The 16,570-nt window shown below is 46.8% G+C and overlaps 1 protein-coding gene across 3 annotated transcripts in view; it reads left to right on the top strand.

The window, feature by feature from the left end:
• LOC149325843 (small G protein signaling modulator 1-like) overlaps window positions 1-16,570 on the top strand; it is a 106,345-nt gene that overhangs the window by 37,250 nt on the left and 52,525 nt on the right. Inside the window, exons 9-11 of one of the 3 annotated variants that reach the window (XM_089562655.1) lie at window positions 1,594-1,764; window positions 4,044-4,163; window positions 11,742-11,880. In XM_089562655.1, coding sequence (XP_089418781.1) covers window positions 1,594-1,764; window positions 4,044-4,163; window positions 11,742-11,880 — 430 coding nt within the window. Of the gene's footprint in view, window positions 1-1,593; window positions 1,771-4,043; window positions 4,164-11,741; window positions 11,881-16,570 lie in introns of all 3 variants that reach the window. The other 2 variants (XM_089562654.1, XM_089562656.1) reach the window with 2 other exon arrangements.

Raw genomic sequence — 16,570 nt, 5'->3', positions numbered from 1 at the left:
TTCGTTCTCGATCGTGAGCTCGCCAAATCACTTGCTGGCCCTGAAGGTTCTGCTTCCTCCATAGCATTTCAGTGTAGGGGATATTTTATAGCATTCCTGTTTGAACTGGCTGTCAACGGTGCACTGTGTCTTGGTGGTCTGCCAAGTTCACCGAGCGTGCCACCCCTATTGGAGCTCTGCTCAAAAGATGCACCTGCCATGACATTATTGGCGCCCAGTATCTTGGCATGCTGTGAAGGTCTGCGCTGCTCTCCATTAAGATGCCAAGATGCCTGAAGAAAAAAAAAAGTAAATTCTCAACAACATCAAAAAGGGCCCCAACAGCAGCTTGGGCTTGTTGGTTATTCATCTTCAAGTAACAGCACAAAAACACACATGGGACACATAGCATGAGAAGACACGAGCGCTGTTGTGTGTTCTCGTTCTATGTGTCCCGTCTGTGTTTTTATGCTGTTACTGGAAGATGAAAAACAAAAAGAGGGCGGGGATGGGGAAAGGTTTGTTATGTGAGTGGGTTTATTACAATTAATTCAAATTGAGTATTAGTTTGTTCTGCTTTGCATGCCATCATTGAGGGCAACGGTGCATGTGTTGCTGGAAACAAAGGGTTATCACAGGATGTGCACTGTGGAGAACGGATGGCTTGCAAGTAGTCAAGTGTGGAGAGGACACAGGAGAGGAGGGCTCTTTGTGGCTAGCGATGACAGTGATGTTCAGAAGCAGGGGGCAGTGTGCAGCACTCGTGTACAGGAGAGATGAGCACAGTAACAAATGGTCAGTGGGAGCGTACAGTTGGGCACGAAAGTCTCTGGACCATGTGTTTCGTTTTAATTGAAGCAGATAGCTTTGTTATAAGCTGCCAGCTGAAGACCACTTGTGGAGACGAAAGAACAGGGTTTTGACTTTCACCTCCACGACTGTAGTCCGCAGCCGGTGAATAATAAGTCTCTGGACAGTACACGTGGTCCAGAGATTTTTCTCGCTCTCTGTACATCCACGTACCGCTGGCTTTCCCCACTGGCCTGGAAGTAGTTTCAAAGAAAAGTTATATTTTACTAATGTCTGATCGTTATTAGAATATACTTGTGTGTGCTGGGGTCCGTATACTGCCGAACTTGTTGATGCAATTGAGAAGATACAAAACAGGGCAGTGAGGTTTGTTCACTTTAATTGGAGCAGAAATCTTAGTGTGCGAGAAATTAAAACCAAACTGGAATGGCAGGAGCTGAAGGAGTGCAGGAAAGATGTGAGGTTAAAATTTTTTCATAATATGTACTACTGTAAAACCGGTATCAGTAGAGATCTGTTCATAAGACCTCGATCATGTATATCAAAAAGGCGTGACCACTCTCTGAAAGTTTGTGAACTTTCTTTTAAAAGTGGCGTCTTGCGTTATTCTTTTTTTTTGCACGTGCGATTAGAGACTGGAATACTTTGCCACCAAATGTTGTTTCACTGCTAGCAAATTATGCTTTTTACCATGTTTTGCGCATGTGATTTCGATGTGATTTTTCTTACTACGAAGATGTCCCCCCCCTGCTGTAATGCCTGAAACAGGCGATGCAGGTAATAAATGTGTGGTGTGGTGTGCAGCGGGTGACTCGGGGGGCACCCTGGTGCTGGTGGGCCAGGACGGGGTGCAGCGGCCGCCCATGCACTTCCCCCGGGGGGGACACCTGCTGGCCTTCCTCTCCTGCCTGGAGAATGGGCTGCTGCCCAACGGACAGCTGGACCCCCCCCTCTGGACCCAGCAGAGCGGCACAGGTGATGGTACTGCAGGCACGCATTTCGTCGCGGTGAATCTTAATAACCCTTTCAGGCGCTTCGTACACAGTTGTGTGAGCGGCAGACTCACAGCTCTTTCTGAGAAACTCGAGCACTTGACAGTGACTTCGTTATTTATGTCAGATTGAGCACCCTTCTCGTTGCAAATAAGTTGCTTTTATTGCGAAAGCAGTACTACTGCCAAGAACGGCCTTTCGCGTAGCGGCAGCCACTTCGCACGTTAGACCTTTAGAATGACCCCTGACGTCATACCATGCCTAGTGAGGTCACAGCGTCACGTCATACCAGGAGCGAGAGACAGGCTACCAACTCGGCTCGTCGGGTAACGGCGGCCGCTTGGCACAGTGCGCCACACTCTTCCTACTAGAGGCACTGCATATGCAGTATAAAACACCTGCTTTCGCAACCCACCAGGCTTAACCAAAGCTAAGCCCCCGCCAATGTTTTTTGTACCATGTAGCGAATGCAGTAAATAATATTTCACATAAGAGTGAGCTAGGCAGCACTTTCTCCACCATTTTTGTGCAGACAGATTTTGCCACGAGTGAAAACATCGATTGTTCTTGCTCAATTTCGAGTATAATGTGAAACTTCAAACCACAAAGTGATTGCGAATTGATCAATAACTCGAAATGGGAGCAACAGTGTTGGCCAAATATTTAGGGGAATCCCCCAAGGTGGAGTAGATTTGTAATAAGGGAGTAATTACTCATTGGCATCCACCCAAGCGCAGCCATAAGGCTACAAAGGAAAGCTAAACAGCTTTCTCAGAAACTTCGTAGTTCGCGTTTGGGTGGATGTCAATGAGTAGATACTCCCTTATTACAAATCCTGTCTAATATGGCATTGCCGGTGCACTACTTCTGCAGCCTCCGCAGCGTTGACTGCTATACATGAAATGGAGTATGTAGACAAGCTGACAGAATTGGCACTCACTGGGATGCCCTAACACTCGCAACCTTTGGCTTGTAGCTGCAAAGTCAGCGGAAATAACGATTTTTTTCAGTCAAATATTTTTTCAAATACTTCAACCCTTTGATGATCAGTGAACACCAACTCGCCCAACAACTGGTACTGTCAAACTTGCATAAATACTCTAAGTCTTTTTTGGGCGGTGGCCCAACGAAGGTTGGGCATTTTGATGAGTTACATGTGCACTGGAGGGGTTGCTTTGCCTGCAAGCTTCTCAAAAGCACATGTATTTTGGCACAATGTAGCCAAAATCGGTTGGGCCACAGTGCCTAGGGCAACTGCATTTTCGAAAGACCAAAAAACTGTCATGAATATTACTTGCGGTGGGCTACACACCGCTCAGTAAATGAAGGGACTAACAGTAGGATGGTTCCACGTAACGTCGAACAAAGGGTGGCCGGTCAACCTCTTAAATTTATTACTAGGTTTTGCTTTGCTGATCAAGTTCCTTGATTTGTGCAAGCCCCTGTCAACTTTATGCAGTGAAACTGGGCATTGACATCACGCAGAGGGCACCCAAGGCACAGGGCTGCTTGTGGAATTTTCCCAGCATTGTCGTGTTGACCCGCAGGGACACAGACTATGAGACGCAGCGCAAACGATCACTGGTAACACTTGTTGGCATTCATGATGAAGTTAGTGCCAAAAATGAGGAGCAAAGTAGGAGAGAGCACTTTAATGGAAGAACACATGATATATATATATATATATATATATATATATATATATATATATATATATATATATATATATATATACCTACCTCGTGAAGTAAATCAAAAGAAAACATACTTGATAACGTCAAGGTAAACCTTAGAGGGCAATGCATCTGAAGAGTGCTGGGTAACATAAGTGGTGCAAAAACAGGAAACTTCATGGCCACAATCACTCTTTTGGGCATTTGGGTTTGCTCTTCGTGATTGTGACCATGAAGTTTCCTGCCTTTGCACCATTTATGTTACCCAGCACTCTTCAGATGTATCGCCCCCTAAGGTTTTTCTTGATGTTATCATGTATGTTTCTTTTGATATTCTTCACGAGATGGGTATATACGTCATGTGTTCTTCCGTTAAAGTTTTAGTTGAGAAAAAGCGCTCGTGTTGTGTCTTCTCTCCTACCTTGGTCCTCGTTTTTGGCGCTAACTAAATCGTGAATAAGATTCAACTTGCCCTGCTTTCCACGTTACTACTTGTCGGCAGCTAAAGGTGCAGCTGGCACGAGTGACCAGGCAGCGCTCAGTTGTGGTGTGCAGATGTGTGCAGTGTGAATGTCCTTGTGTGCTGCAGGCAAGGTGTTTCCCCGGCTGCGCCGCCGCAGGGCCACCCAGGGGGAGGAGGAGGCGGAGGAGGAGGGGAGCACGGACTTTGTCTTCCGCGTCATGGCCTCCCTGCGGCCACACTCCCTGGGTGAGGGTCCCTGCTCTGTGCTCTCTCCCAAGTGGTCTGTTGATTTCATAAGTTTCATGATAATTTCATAAATGGTCCAAATAACCGAGCAGTCTGAAAAATCCATGAACTTACAAAATACAAAAACAATAATCTTCCTGCGAAAAATCGGTTTTAAAGATCACGAACTTTGCCACTCTTCATGTTCCACTTGCAAGAGATAATATTACACCCCTGTCAGCCGGCCGTTTTGGAGGCCCTCGAACTGATAGTCTTATCGACTCAAAGGCGATTGAGTGCTGCTACACGGTCAGTTTTAATGGCCATCGAGGCAGTAGTCTATTTAGTCAACGGAGCAACGCGCAACTCTATTGAGATTTTGAAAGCCTTCGAGGGTTGCCCAATGTTGCTAGCATTGCTTCAAGCGGCGCCAACGTGCACTTTCATGCACAATACATGAACATGAACGAACATTATTCTCTCAAAATTTAATGCAAGCATTTAAGTATTAGTCTGCACAATAATTCAAAAATTGTATCGGTCTGGTTTAAAGCGCATTACCGTATTTACTCACATAATAGGCGCACTTTTTTTTTTTTTTTTCAGAAAATCCGGCTCCAAGTTCGGGGTGTGCCTATTATGCGGGGTAAAATTTTCAGAAATTTTTCGATTTGCAAAATTGAACATACCGCATAAACGCACCCATGTACGGGCCCCATCCTGTTTTCCCGAAGGAAATAATTTAAAAAAAAATATCCATGTAAGCGCCGCACCCTAACTTTCCACAATCCATGCGGGAATAGGCTTCGAAATGCACGCGCCGTGGCCTCCGCGATCAGCTCCGGCTACGAAGCCACACACACGCACAGGAGCTTCCAGGCGCTGCCCACGGATGGCGCCCAAGGTCAAGCTTACCATCATCAACATTTTGTCCGCCGCGAGCAGCCGCGAGCTTTCACTATTCATATCGACATCAGCATCACCAGCTCCAGTTTTTTTATGGCTGTCAAAGGGCTGGTTTCTGTCGTATCTTGTTAGTTCATCGCAGTTGTGGCTTTCTTGCGCTGCCGCCGAGCGTTGCTATTTTAGCACGACGGACAAGCGCCTTAATAGCTACACGGCTGGGAGTTAGATCTCGGAACACGGCAAGCGTGCTGCAGGCCGGAAATTTGACGTGGACGAGAAGTGCGGCAGTTGCGACAGCGCCGTGCCTAAATTTTCGTATGCGACTCCTATCGCTATGGATTTTGGGGTCCTAAGTCGGGAAGGTTTACGGCTGATGAAGCGTTCCAAACAGACATTTAAAGTGAGCATCCCTGAAAACTGTGTGTGGCTGTTCCACGCGATGTGGTTATACGTGCTGTGGGTCAGCAGCATCTGCGACGGCAGCAGCACTAGTGAGGACTAGTAATATTTTCAGCAAAAACTTTTAAAATAAAGATTGTGGGGTGGGGAGGCATTGGCTTGCAATCGTGTAAATACAGTACTGTTCACAGTGCCAAGTTCGGGGTGCGCCTATTATGCGCGGAAATAAAAAAATCTGATTTTCGCGACCAAACTGGGGGTGCGCCTATTATGCGAGTGCGCCTATTACGCGAGTAAATATGGGCTCCATCACAGAAGCCGAAAACATCAGCGTTGTCAGTATAGCCAGAGCCTTACAAAATTGCGACAACAGGTCGTACAAAATGCTGAGTCTTTCCAAGACAACGCAACTTGCCTTTAATAATAACTAAAAACCTCCTATGACTGCAAAAAAACTGTATTTCAACATTTAGTTAGGTTTTATAAAAACATTTTTGTTATTTGTGCGATTGTGGCACCACATGCGATTGTGGCACCACATGAGCCTGGCGTAAGACGCATGAACCAGTTCAGTGGCCATTGAAATTCGCCGCATAGCAGCGATGCACCGTCTTCCAGTTCGGTTGAGACTTTCTAAGGCTTTTGACTCAATAGCCATTGAAACTGTCCATGTGACAGGGGTATTAGACTATCTAAGCCACAGTCATGGTTTCATCATGTTCACACCACCTCGCATCTCGATAGAGTTGCTCTATGTCACGATACCAGACAGTGCTATCTGGCCGCAGGTCATGCTGCAAACAATGCAGTTTTTCAGAAGAGGCGAAATACGGGCTGGTTGGTACATGTTTGAAGAATTGGATAAAACAGCGCAGCGGAAGACGAGACAAAGAGAAGGACAAACACCAGCGCTGTCTCTTGTCTCGTCTTTCATTGCGCTGTTTTGTCCAATTCCTCAATGCAGCTTTTCAATGCAATTGAACCTGTTGTGGTGGCTCAGTGGTTAGGATGCTCAGCTACTGAGCCGAAGGTCCCAGGTGCGAACCCGACCGCGGCGGCCGCATTTCGATGGAGGCGAAACGTAAAAGGCACCTGTGTGCTCTGCAATGTCATTGCATGTTAAAGATCCCCAGGTGGTCGAAATTATTCCAAAGTCCTCCACTACGGAACCTCTTTCTTCCTTTCTTCACTCACTCTCCCGAGATGTGCGAGACAGATACTGCGGCATTTTTTCTCTAAAAAAAAATTCGTGAGGCTTTGTAGGCCATCTCGATAGCAATGAAGAGCGTGCCATTATCTCAACTGGCAGCCATAAAGGACAAATAGCCAAGCCTGTCCAAGCTATTGGCTCCGTTTAAATTCAAGATGGCGCCTTTCATAGCGGCAGGGGAACCGGTTGGTTGCGACAGCTATGCTGGCTTGCGTCTTTTTTATGAAGCCGAATAAATGAATTTTTAGTTGAAAAACGGTCTCCACAGTATTGCTGCCGTCTATTTTAGTGCGAAAAATCGAACTTTTGGACACCACAGAGTCCGAAATATCGATAGTGAAAATGTGCATGTTCCTATGAGGTACGTAACGATTCCTCAGCAAGGTCCGAAATGTCGCACAAGTCCGAGTTATTGCAATTATTGTTGCAGAAACGCTGCACTTGAGTAATAGCTCGCCGGTGTTGTTTGGGTAAATTGGCAATGACGATGAAATAGTTAGACTTGATTTAGAGGAGGTGAGTAACATGGTTGAGATTTTAAAACGATCATGAAGAGCCTGGAACAACTCACTTTGCCTTGAGACGGTTAGCACACCTGGGCGTTGGCAGCAACAACAGATGTCTATGGTGTCCACCTGGAAAAAGCCTGCTTTTGCACAATATTTTGTGCTTAGCAATGCTAAACTGCCATCAAAATTTTTTGGCGCTTCACTTCTTTGCGTCTAGGCAGTGCAGAAAAGCCACCGTGGCGGGAGACTGCGACTGCATTCCCCCCTTCGGCCTGTTGTAATGTTTGCATGCTTGCAGTTAGTTGTTTAACATATGATACGGCCAGAATGAACCGAAATTTTAACATAGTAGCCAGTAAATTGTACAATATGAACTGGTGGGCGAGTTGGTCTGACATATCTTTACTTTCTGCTGCTCTCTGTTTCTTTGTTTTTTCTAAGGTGCAAAAGAGTATATATATGCTGTTAGCATCCGGAATAAACATTTGTTGTCAGTTCAGCGCTGTGTTTGTCCTCTTCTTCCCTTGGCCTTGTGCCGTTGCGCTGTTTCACTAAGACAGTAAATTGTGCTGTCCGGGGACACATTAACTAGAAGAGAAGCAGTGTAACTTTGTACGACATTTTTATTGCCTGTGATTTTAAGCGTATGAACAGGGATCATATCAATGAGACTTTACTGTACTTTTTTTTGTCTTGACTGTAGGCAACATTGGCTGTACCTGTCACATGCCAGTCGGCTTCTGTCACCGTGTTTAACTGATTTATATTCAGGAAGTCTTCTACACATGCTCTGAGGGCCTGCAGTGTGGCTGCATATAGGTGCACACGACCAGTGTTTATGTCAGCCTCGTCGATGTGAGCACGTTTTTTTCCCATGGTCTGTGTCAGCTTCATTGCCTTGAAAGTGTGTTTTAGAAGAATAGCGTTGCAGACGAGAGGGTGAGGCCTATCAATGTGATAGCATTAGATGCTCATCAACATGAAAACCCAGAATCGCCCAAAAAGTGGCGTCATTACAAAACTCGCGATTGGTTGAAACTAGGGGAGTGTTTCGAATATCAGAGTGAATAATGCGGTATTCAGTTTGGGCTTCGAAGCCAATAGCAATACAGTCAAGCCCAATTATTATGGCTGTAATTATAATAGTGTAGTTAAAAGCTAGGCCTAGGTAAAAACCAGATGTATGCGCTAAAAGACAAACAGGGCAATGTCATCAGCAATATGGATAAGATAGTTGAATTAGCCGAAGAGTTCTACACAAATCTATACAGTAGCGAATGTAATCATCGAGTTACTGAGGGAGGCAGTCGAGCACACCAATGGGACATCCTGCCAGTAACGAAGGAGGAAGTAAAGAAAGCCTTAGGAGCAATGCAAAGAGGGAAAGCAGCTGGTGAGGATCAGGTAACAGCAGATTTGTTGAAGGACGGAGGAGAGATTGTGCTACAAAAACTAGCCACCCTGTATACGCAATGCCTTGTGACCTCGAGAGTACCAGAAGCTTGGAAGAACGCTAACATTATCTTAATTCATAAGAAAGGAGACGTCAAGGACTTGAAGAATTACAGACCGATCAGCTTATTGTCCGTTGCCTACAAGGTATTTACTAAGGAAATCGCTAATAGAGTCAGGACAACCTTGGACTTTAGTCAACCAAATGATCAGGCAGGCTTTCGTAAAGGATACTCGATAATAGACCATATTCACGCAATTAATCAGGTGATAAAGAAATGCACAGAATATAACCAACCTCTATACAGTCGACGACCGATTTTTCGGACTCACTAGGGACCGCGAAAACGACCGAGAAATCAGGCAGTCCGGAAAATCAAATTTCACCGAAAAAATCACGAACTTATTACCAATATGCCGGAGGAAGCGGCCAGTTGTATTGCACACATTCTAAAGCTTCCCATGACTAATTTCGTCGCGCGACATACCGTATGAAGGCGCATAAGGGCCACAATTTTTTTTTTTTTTCCCGATTTGAGGGCCAATTTTCAGGGTGCGGCCCATACACGCGATGTGCGAAAAAATATTTTTTTTAAGTAAAAACACACCAACCAGGGAATGAGCGACATTTATTCTACCTTCAGTCGTCACTCGCGCACGCTCATCCAAAGAAGCCGCGTAGCATGTTCGCTGTCAACGCATAGCTGTTGTTCCGCACTTCCATCACAAAGCAGCTCTTCTTCCAGTTCGGGAAACTCGCACGGCTTGCCTCGGAAAGCGCGCTTTTTGCAGCTTGTGTTTCTCTTTTGGTTGCACCATCATCGGACGCACTTATCGGCCACGTCGAATTCCCTGCCCGCCGCACGCTTGCCGTGTCCGAGAGCTAACTCCCAGCCGTGTAGCTATTAAGGTGCTTGCCCATCGTGCTAAAACTGCAACTCTCGGCGGCAGTACGCGAAAGCCACAGCCACTACTATTACTGCAAACGTGCTAACAAGCCACAAAAGGCTGGAGCTGGCGATACTGATGCCGATGTGAGTAGCGGAAAATCGCGGCGGAGAAAAAAGTTGAGGATGATGATCACGGTCTCAGGCGCCATCCATGGACGGCACTTGGAAGCTCCTGTGCGCGTGTTGTGGCCGCCGTGATCTGCTCCGGCAGCAAAAGCGCGCTTCAATCGCGGAGGCCACGGCGCGCGCGTAGCCTCCGCGATCAAGCGCTCCGCGATTGTATTCGCGTTCCGTATTCGGGACGAAAGAGTCGGCATAGATGGGTTCCGTGAACTGAGACTGTGGATCAAGTTCGTGCGGCGGAAGCCATTCAAGAACAGTACGAATTCGAAACCATGCGAGTGCAATGTGCCGACTCGCGCAGAATTTCAGCATCTTAAGTTAAGAGGCTCCCTTTAAGCTAGAATTTCATTTTGTTTAATCAAGTTTTCTATCTCTACTGCAGTTTGAGCTAATGAGGTTCCACTGTACACATTATATGGCGGCTTGGGTACTGGCGGCGAGAGCGAACGAGGTCCGAAAAATCGGGTGGTCAGTTGCGGTGGGTCCGAAATTTCAAGCGCTCTTACACATCGGCTCTATGGGCCATGTCGCGGGGCCGCGAAAAAGTCCGAATAATCAAGCTTGTCCAAAAAATCAGGCGTCCGAATTTTTGGTCGTCGACTGTATATAACCTTTACTGATTACGAGAAAGCATTTGACTCAGTGGAAACCTCAGCTGTCATGCAGGCATTGCGGAATCAGGGTGTAGAAGGGTGTTACGTGAAAATACTGTAAAATATATATAAATTGCACAGGTACCATAGTCCTTCATAAAGTCAGCAATAAAATTCCAATAAGGAAAGGTGTCAGGCAGGGAGACACGATCTCGTCAATGCTCTTCACTGCCTGCTTACAGGAGGTATTCCGGGGACTGGAATGGGAAGAGTTGGGGATAAGAGTTAATGGAGAATACCTGAGTAATTTGCGATTCGCTGATGACATTGTCTTGCTAAGCCACTCAGGACAAGAACTGCAAAGCATGATCAATCAGCTAGACAGGCAGAGTAGAACGGTGGGGCTGAGAATTAACATGCAGAAAACCAAAGTAATATTCAATAGCCTTGCAAGGGAACAGCAGTTCGCAATTGGTAGCGAGGTGCTAGAAGTAGTAAGAGAATATGTCTACTTAGGGCAGGTAGTGACCGCAGATCCGGATCATGAGAGGGAAATAACTAGAAGAATAAGAATGGACTGGAGGGCATATGGCAGGTTCTCTCAGATCATGAATGGCAGTTTACGAATATCCCTCAAGAGAAAAGTATACAACAGCTGTATCCTACCGGTACTTACCTATGGGGCAGAAACGTGGAGGCTAACAAAGAGGGTTCAGCTTAAGTGAAGGACAACGCAACGAGCTATGGAAAGAAAAATGATAGGTGGAACATTAAGAGATCTGAAGAGGGCCGAATGGGTGAGGAAACAAATGCGGGTTAATGATATCCTAGTAGTTGAGATCAAGAGGAAGAAGTGGGCTTGGGCAGGGCATGTAATGTGAAGGCAAGATAACCGCTGGTCCTTCAGGGTAATGGAGTGGATTCCAAGAGAAGGCAAACAGATAGCAGGGGGTGGGAGAAAGTTAGGTGGGCGGATGAGATTAAGAAATTTGAGGGGATATGGCGGCTGCAACTGGCACAGGACAGGATAGATGTCCTCATTGTGAGCAAGGAGGTACATTATTCCATACCCAGCAGTGCGTTCGCACCAAAGCCCACATTGGAAGGTGGGCTTGTCCAGCTCACCTGTACAGAATGCACCTGTGCAGTGTCTGTCTCCGGGGGGCCTGGAACAGACAAAAGAAACCAAGAGCGACCCATACTGCTCTCATTGAATAAAGTTTACTCTCCTTCTTGGCTCTTTGATACGTATCCCTCATTTCCCCACCCCCGGGTACTCATTAGGTAGATAGGAAGAAAGCCAGGAACTGCAGCCCTTGTCGTTCAAACTCAGGTTCATGATATCCTGGTGGAAATTAACTGACACGAAACAGGAAGAAGAGGGAAGGTGAGGTTTGAAGATGTGCTAAGCTTGGGCAGGGCTAACTGGGACACAATGCCTTCTTCTGGATGTGCAGAGGACCTGCTGGAAGGGGGCGGCAGTGCCAGTGGAGGAACCACCCCCCGGACGAGTCGTCTGCTCGAGGCACGCTCGTCCTCCTCCCGCTCGAGTGAGTCACCCCCGCCCGAGGAGGAACTGACCCGGGGGCAGCAAGGGTGAGTGATGTGTGCAGCCACAGTTGTTATTGCGGCCGAGTGAAAACTGATTCCCCATCTCTCTCCGAGTAGCTTGATGTTAGTCCTGCAGCAGTGTATGCCCATTTATCGCTGAGAGAATTGCATTTAAGAACTGGCCTGCAATTTACTCCTGTTGTCCACACTGAGAGGGACTGGTTGCCATAATTTTGATGTGAATGGTGCTGTAGCATGGCCTGCGGGATCCGAGGCTTAAATTCAATGTCAAAATGTGGGGTCTACCTGTGAAATCGGCTGTTAAAAGCGCCATTTTCAGTACGATCTCCATTGGCCTCTAACTGCTGGCTTTGCGACTGTGTAGGAAAGCGTAGCAGGGGCCGGCAGAAAGTTAGATGGACGGATGAGATCAAGAAGTGTGCGGGGGATACTGTGGCCGCTACTGGCGAAGGACAGGGTTGATTGGAGAGACATGGGAGAGGCCTTTGCCCTGCAGTGGGTGTAGTCAGGCTGATGATGGTGATGGTAATACATGGTGGAAAAAACAGCGCAAACTTAGACAGAAAACACAGAAAAGAGGGGAGACACTACAAGCGCTGACTCGCAACTAAGGTTTATTAGAAAGAACAGAACACAATATATACAAAAACCACCCACGACTGCGTACGTCATAACAGAATACGTGCAAGTGTGCAAGATAATCTAAACAGAAGCATCGCGCGTGTGTACCCGATTACTTAAGTACCTAAATTCCAATTCTGACAAGGCCACTGAAGGATCACTCACGCACCGTTTGCCGGTTTTTCGGATAAAGAACGCTTCCATCAGCTCCCGGGTCACCTTATCTTGGAAAAAAAGCACGTCAGCTTTCGGGAAAAGGGGTGTGCATTTGCAAACCCGGCAGTGTGCGGGAAGGTTGTCTCGTGAGTCACTGCCGAGTAGGCTGCGGTGCTCAAAGAGCCTTACATTTACACAGCGCCCCGTTTGCCCGATGTACACCTTACCGCAAGACAGTGGCAACCGATATACAACACCCTTTTTGCAAGGAATGAAAGGCGCCACATGTTTTGTTGTAAGCGTTCTTTATCCGAAAAAACCGGCAAACGGTGCGTGAGTGATCCTTCAGTGGCCTTGTCAGAATTGGAATTTAGGTACTTAAATAACCGGGTGCACACGCGCGATGCTTCTGTTTAGATTATCTTGCACACTTGCACGTATTCTGTTATGACGTACACAGTCGTGGGTGGTTTTTGTATATATTGTGTTCTGTTCTTTCTAATAAACCTTAGTTGCGAGTCAGCGCTTGTAGTGTCTCCCCTCTTTTCTTTGTTTTCTGTCTAAGTTTGCGCTGTTTTTTCCACCATGAATTCACACCAACTAGCCCAAATGTCTGCTTTGCTACAGTGATGGTAATACTTGACTGATGGTTGACAAGTAGCAACGGCCACAGATAAGTTGAACAATAAGAAGCAATGATCGTTGAAGCCCGCAATGCATGGTAATGACTGGATAGATTCGGGGTTAGAAGGAAAAACAAGTTCAAGAATATTGTTTTGACGAGTTGGTCCGTCAGCTTTTTGAGTAAGGTTGAGAGTAAGCACAAAATCCAAAAACTGTTTCGATTCGGCGCTATGTTCAGTTAACTCCGACCAGTTAATATCAGGGAAGTCGAAGTCGCCGCAAAGTAGATAAGTTGCACAGGGAAAGCGGGCCTTGAGGTCCAGTGGTATTGAATACAGTTCGTCAAGAAATGAAATGTTGCAGTCAGGAAGATGGTAGCATGCAATTAAAATGATTGTATTAGAAGGAAGCGATAATAGCTATAATAGCAACAATTTCATGATTGCTGGTCGCTAAAAGGGAGAAAGATGGCACATTCGATTTCACCAAAACAAGTACACCGCCCCCCTCCGCCCCACTCTGTCACGCCTGTAGACCGTAAACGATAATACATCATTCAGAAGCTGGTCATTCAAAATGTCCGAGGTTAGCAACGACTCAATAAGTATAGCTATATCTGTACCGCTATCGTTTAGGAAGGCTTCTACAGCGTCTTTCTTGGGCAGATAGCTGCGAATGTTGGCTAGTAGGACGGCTAATGTCTGATAAGTCGGTGCGAAGTGATGCACGCATGCGGACTGTGGCGGGGGGGGGCGTGGAGGGGGCCTGGAAGCAGGCGACAATGGCTATAATTGCACTTTCTCGACAGAATTCGTGTTTGGGTTGTATCTAAATTGCCTGTCATACATGACAAGCTTGTCGAATCTGATCTTCAAGTTGGAGCTTCTTCCTTGAGCGTAATTGTAAAGCATCTTCCTGGCTGTTCGCACACTTGCAGAATAATCATCACGAATAGCAGAACATGACTTCTTTGAGCTTCGGTCCCACAGACAGAATCCTTGATTTCTCCTTGAAGCGCGCAAATTTTACAATTACTACGCGATTTTTTCCTGTCCAGAAGCGCCCTAGCCTGTGTGCTTGTTCAATTGGATTGGCGGAGGCGATTTTCTTTATGATCGCATCTATCGGTAAGAGCTTATTTCCGCAGAAATTTTTTCCATACTTGTTTTCAGGATGCCAGAAGAATGCAGAATGGCATTGTGGCGTGCACACCGTGCCGAGCACACTGTGCAGTCAAAGCTCATTAATTTGAACTTCAAAGGGCCAGGAAAAATATCCGGATTATTCGAAGGTCTGAATTAACGAACGGTTCCCCTAAAATTGCCAGACTGTTCGCATCGTAGTAAATTTATTTGGCAAAACCCATGGCAGCAGTCAGCTGCTTCTGGGGTGAAAACTGCGCAGCAATGAAGATTTTTCTGAATAACGTTAGTTGCATACTGCATGCATACTGTCGGGATAGTTAACACAGGACTGCTCCAGGATATGAATAGTGGAGGTGTCTGAGGCTTCTTCATTGTGATGTGGTAGTAGTGAAGTCTCCTCACTAGCATTGTCATCGCATGAACTGTAAAAGTACCAATAAAACTACGGAGAAACCATGCGAGTGAAACCGAGAAAAACGCATTGGTGCCAGAACGGCAAGATGCCTTAAGGTTTCGAAATGAAAAGGCCAGTGACACACTGCACAAAACTCGACTCAGCTGGCTTGTCAATGAGCGGCTGGGCCACCATTTCACTGGGGTCCAGAGTAAAACTTGGAAAAGGGAAACCAAAACTATTTAGCCGCATGATTTTTTGGCACCGGGGCCTTCCAAACCTCGTCACGCCTGCCGTTACCAGACAGAAGAGGCGCATGGGCATTTCTCTGACGTCATATATATGACATCGTGCAATATTGTCAAGTAGTGGTGACCGCAGTCTAGCGAACAGGAAAACAGCGAGATTGGCTTCCGAACGAAACTCTTTATTTGGGCTGACTTGCGCCCGCAAAGAACTGAATCACTCAGTGGCGGCGTAGCAACAAGCGTGCTCGGTGGTCCTCGAACAGAATGCCCGCTGCTCTCGGCTGTGCTGGTTTTAAAGCTGATAGTGAACTTTCGAGATAAAGCGTTAAAGGTTATTAGAACATTCTGGAACAATGTAGAAGCAGCTCTGGCCAGATTCAATCAATAGAGATGAATCTGGTTGCTTCTTGCATCATAAACAAAGTGATAAAGCGGTGTGCCGGCAGCTTTGCAGAAGGAACAAGAAACGGTGTGCTGGCAGCTTTGAAGAAGGAACAAACAAAAAGTACTAAGATTTGCGGCATTACTCTCCTCTCAAAGAAGCATCGACCCGATGCTTTAAAACTTAAGGTGCCTAGAAACAAATGAAACTGATTGTGCAAAAATAAACACTGAGTGTGGAAACACAGCGTCCTTTAACACGCATTATACGGTTTTAGGCGGATGACATGGACAACTTCTGGTTGTATGAGGCGTCGCTGGGATGCAGTCATTTGGTCAGGAATGACTTCATAGTCCAATTTACCTAGCCGACGAAGAACCTTGTACGGGACGAAATAACGGCGCAAAAGCTTTTCACTCAATCCTCGGCGGCGAATGGGCGTCCAAACCCAGACTCGGTTTCCTGGCTTGTATTCCGCGTTGCGTCTTCGTAGGTTGTAGCGTCTGGCGTTGGTCCGCTGCTGGTCTTTGATCCGTAATCGGGCAAGTCTTCGGGCTTCTTCTGCGCGTTGAAGGTAGGTGGCGACGTCGACGTTATCTTCCTCGGTAACGTTCGGCAGCATGGCGTCGAGCGTGGTCGTAGCCTCTCTGCCATGGACTAGCCTAAAAGGCGTCATCTGGGTGGTCTCCTGCACTGCGGTGTTGTAGGCGAAGACTACATAAGGCAAGATGACGTCCCAGGTCTTGTGCTCGGCATCGACATACATCGCGAGCATATCGGCGATGGTTTTGTTGAGGCGCTCGGTCAGTCTGTTGGTCTGCGGATGGTATGCAGTTGTTCTCCGGTGGCTGGTTTGGCAATAATGGAGGATGGCTTGCGTCAGTTCCGCCGTGAATGCTGTTCCTCTGTCAGTGATGAGCACATCGGGGGCGTCGTGTCGCAGAAGAATGTTCTCCACGAAAAATTTGGCGACTTCTGCTGCTGTTCCGTTCGGTAGGGCTTTTGCCTCGGCGTAGCGGGTCAGATAGTCGGTCGCTATAGTGATCCACTTATTTCCAGATGTCTACTTCGGAAAAGGGCCAAGCAGTTGGTCCATGCCGATCTGCTGAAAGGGCCTTGAGGGGGGTTCAATGGGGTTCAGAAA

Source organism: Amblyomma mixtum, chromosome 10, assembly GCF_055824585.1.
Source record: "Amblyomma mixtum isolate Tamu chromosome 10, ASM5582458v1, whole genome shotgun sequence".
NCBI classification, from domain to species: Eukaryota; Metazoa; Arthropoda; class Arachnida; order Ixodida; family Ixodidae; genus Amblyomma; species Amblyomma mixtum.
The sequence above is the reverse complement of the archived record's forward strand: the minus strand, read 5'-3'. Positions and strand labels throughout refer to the sequence as shown.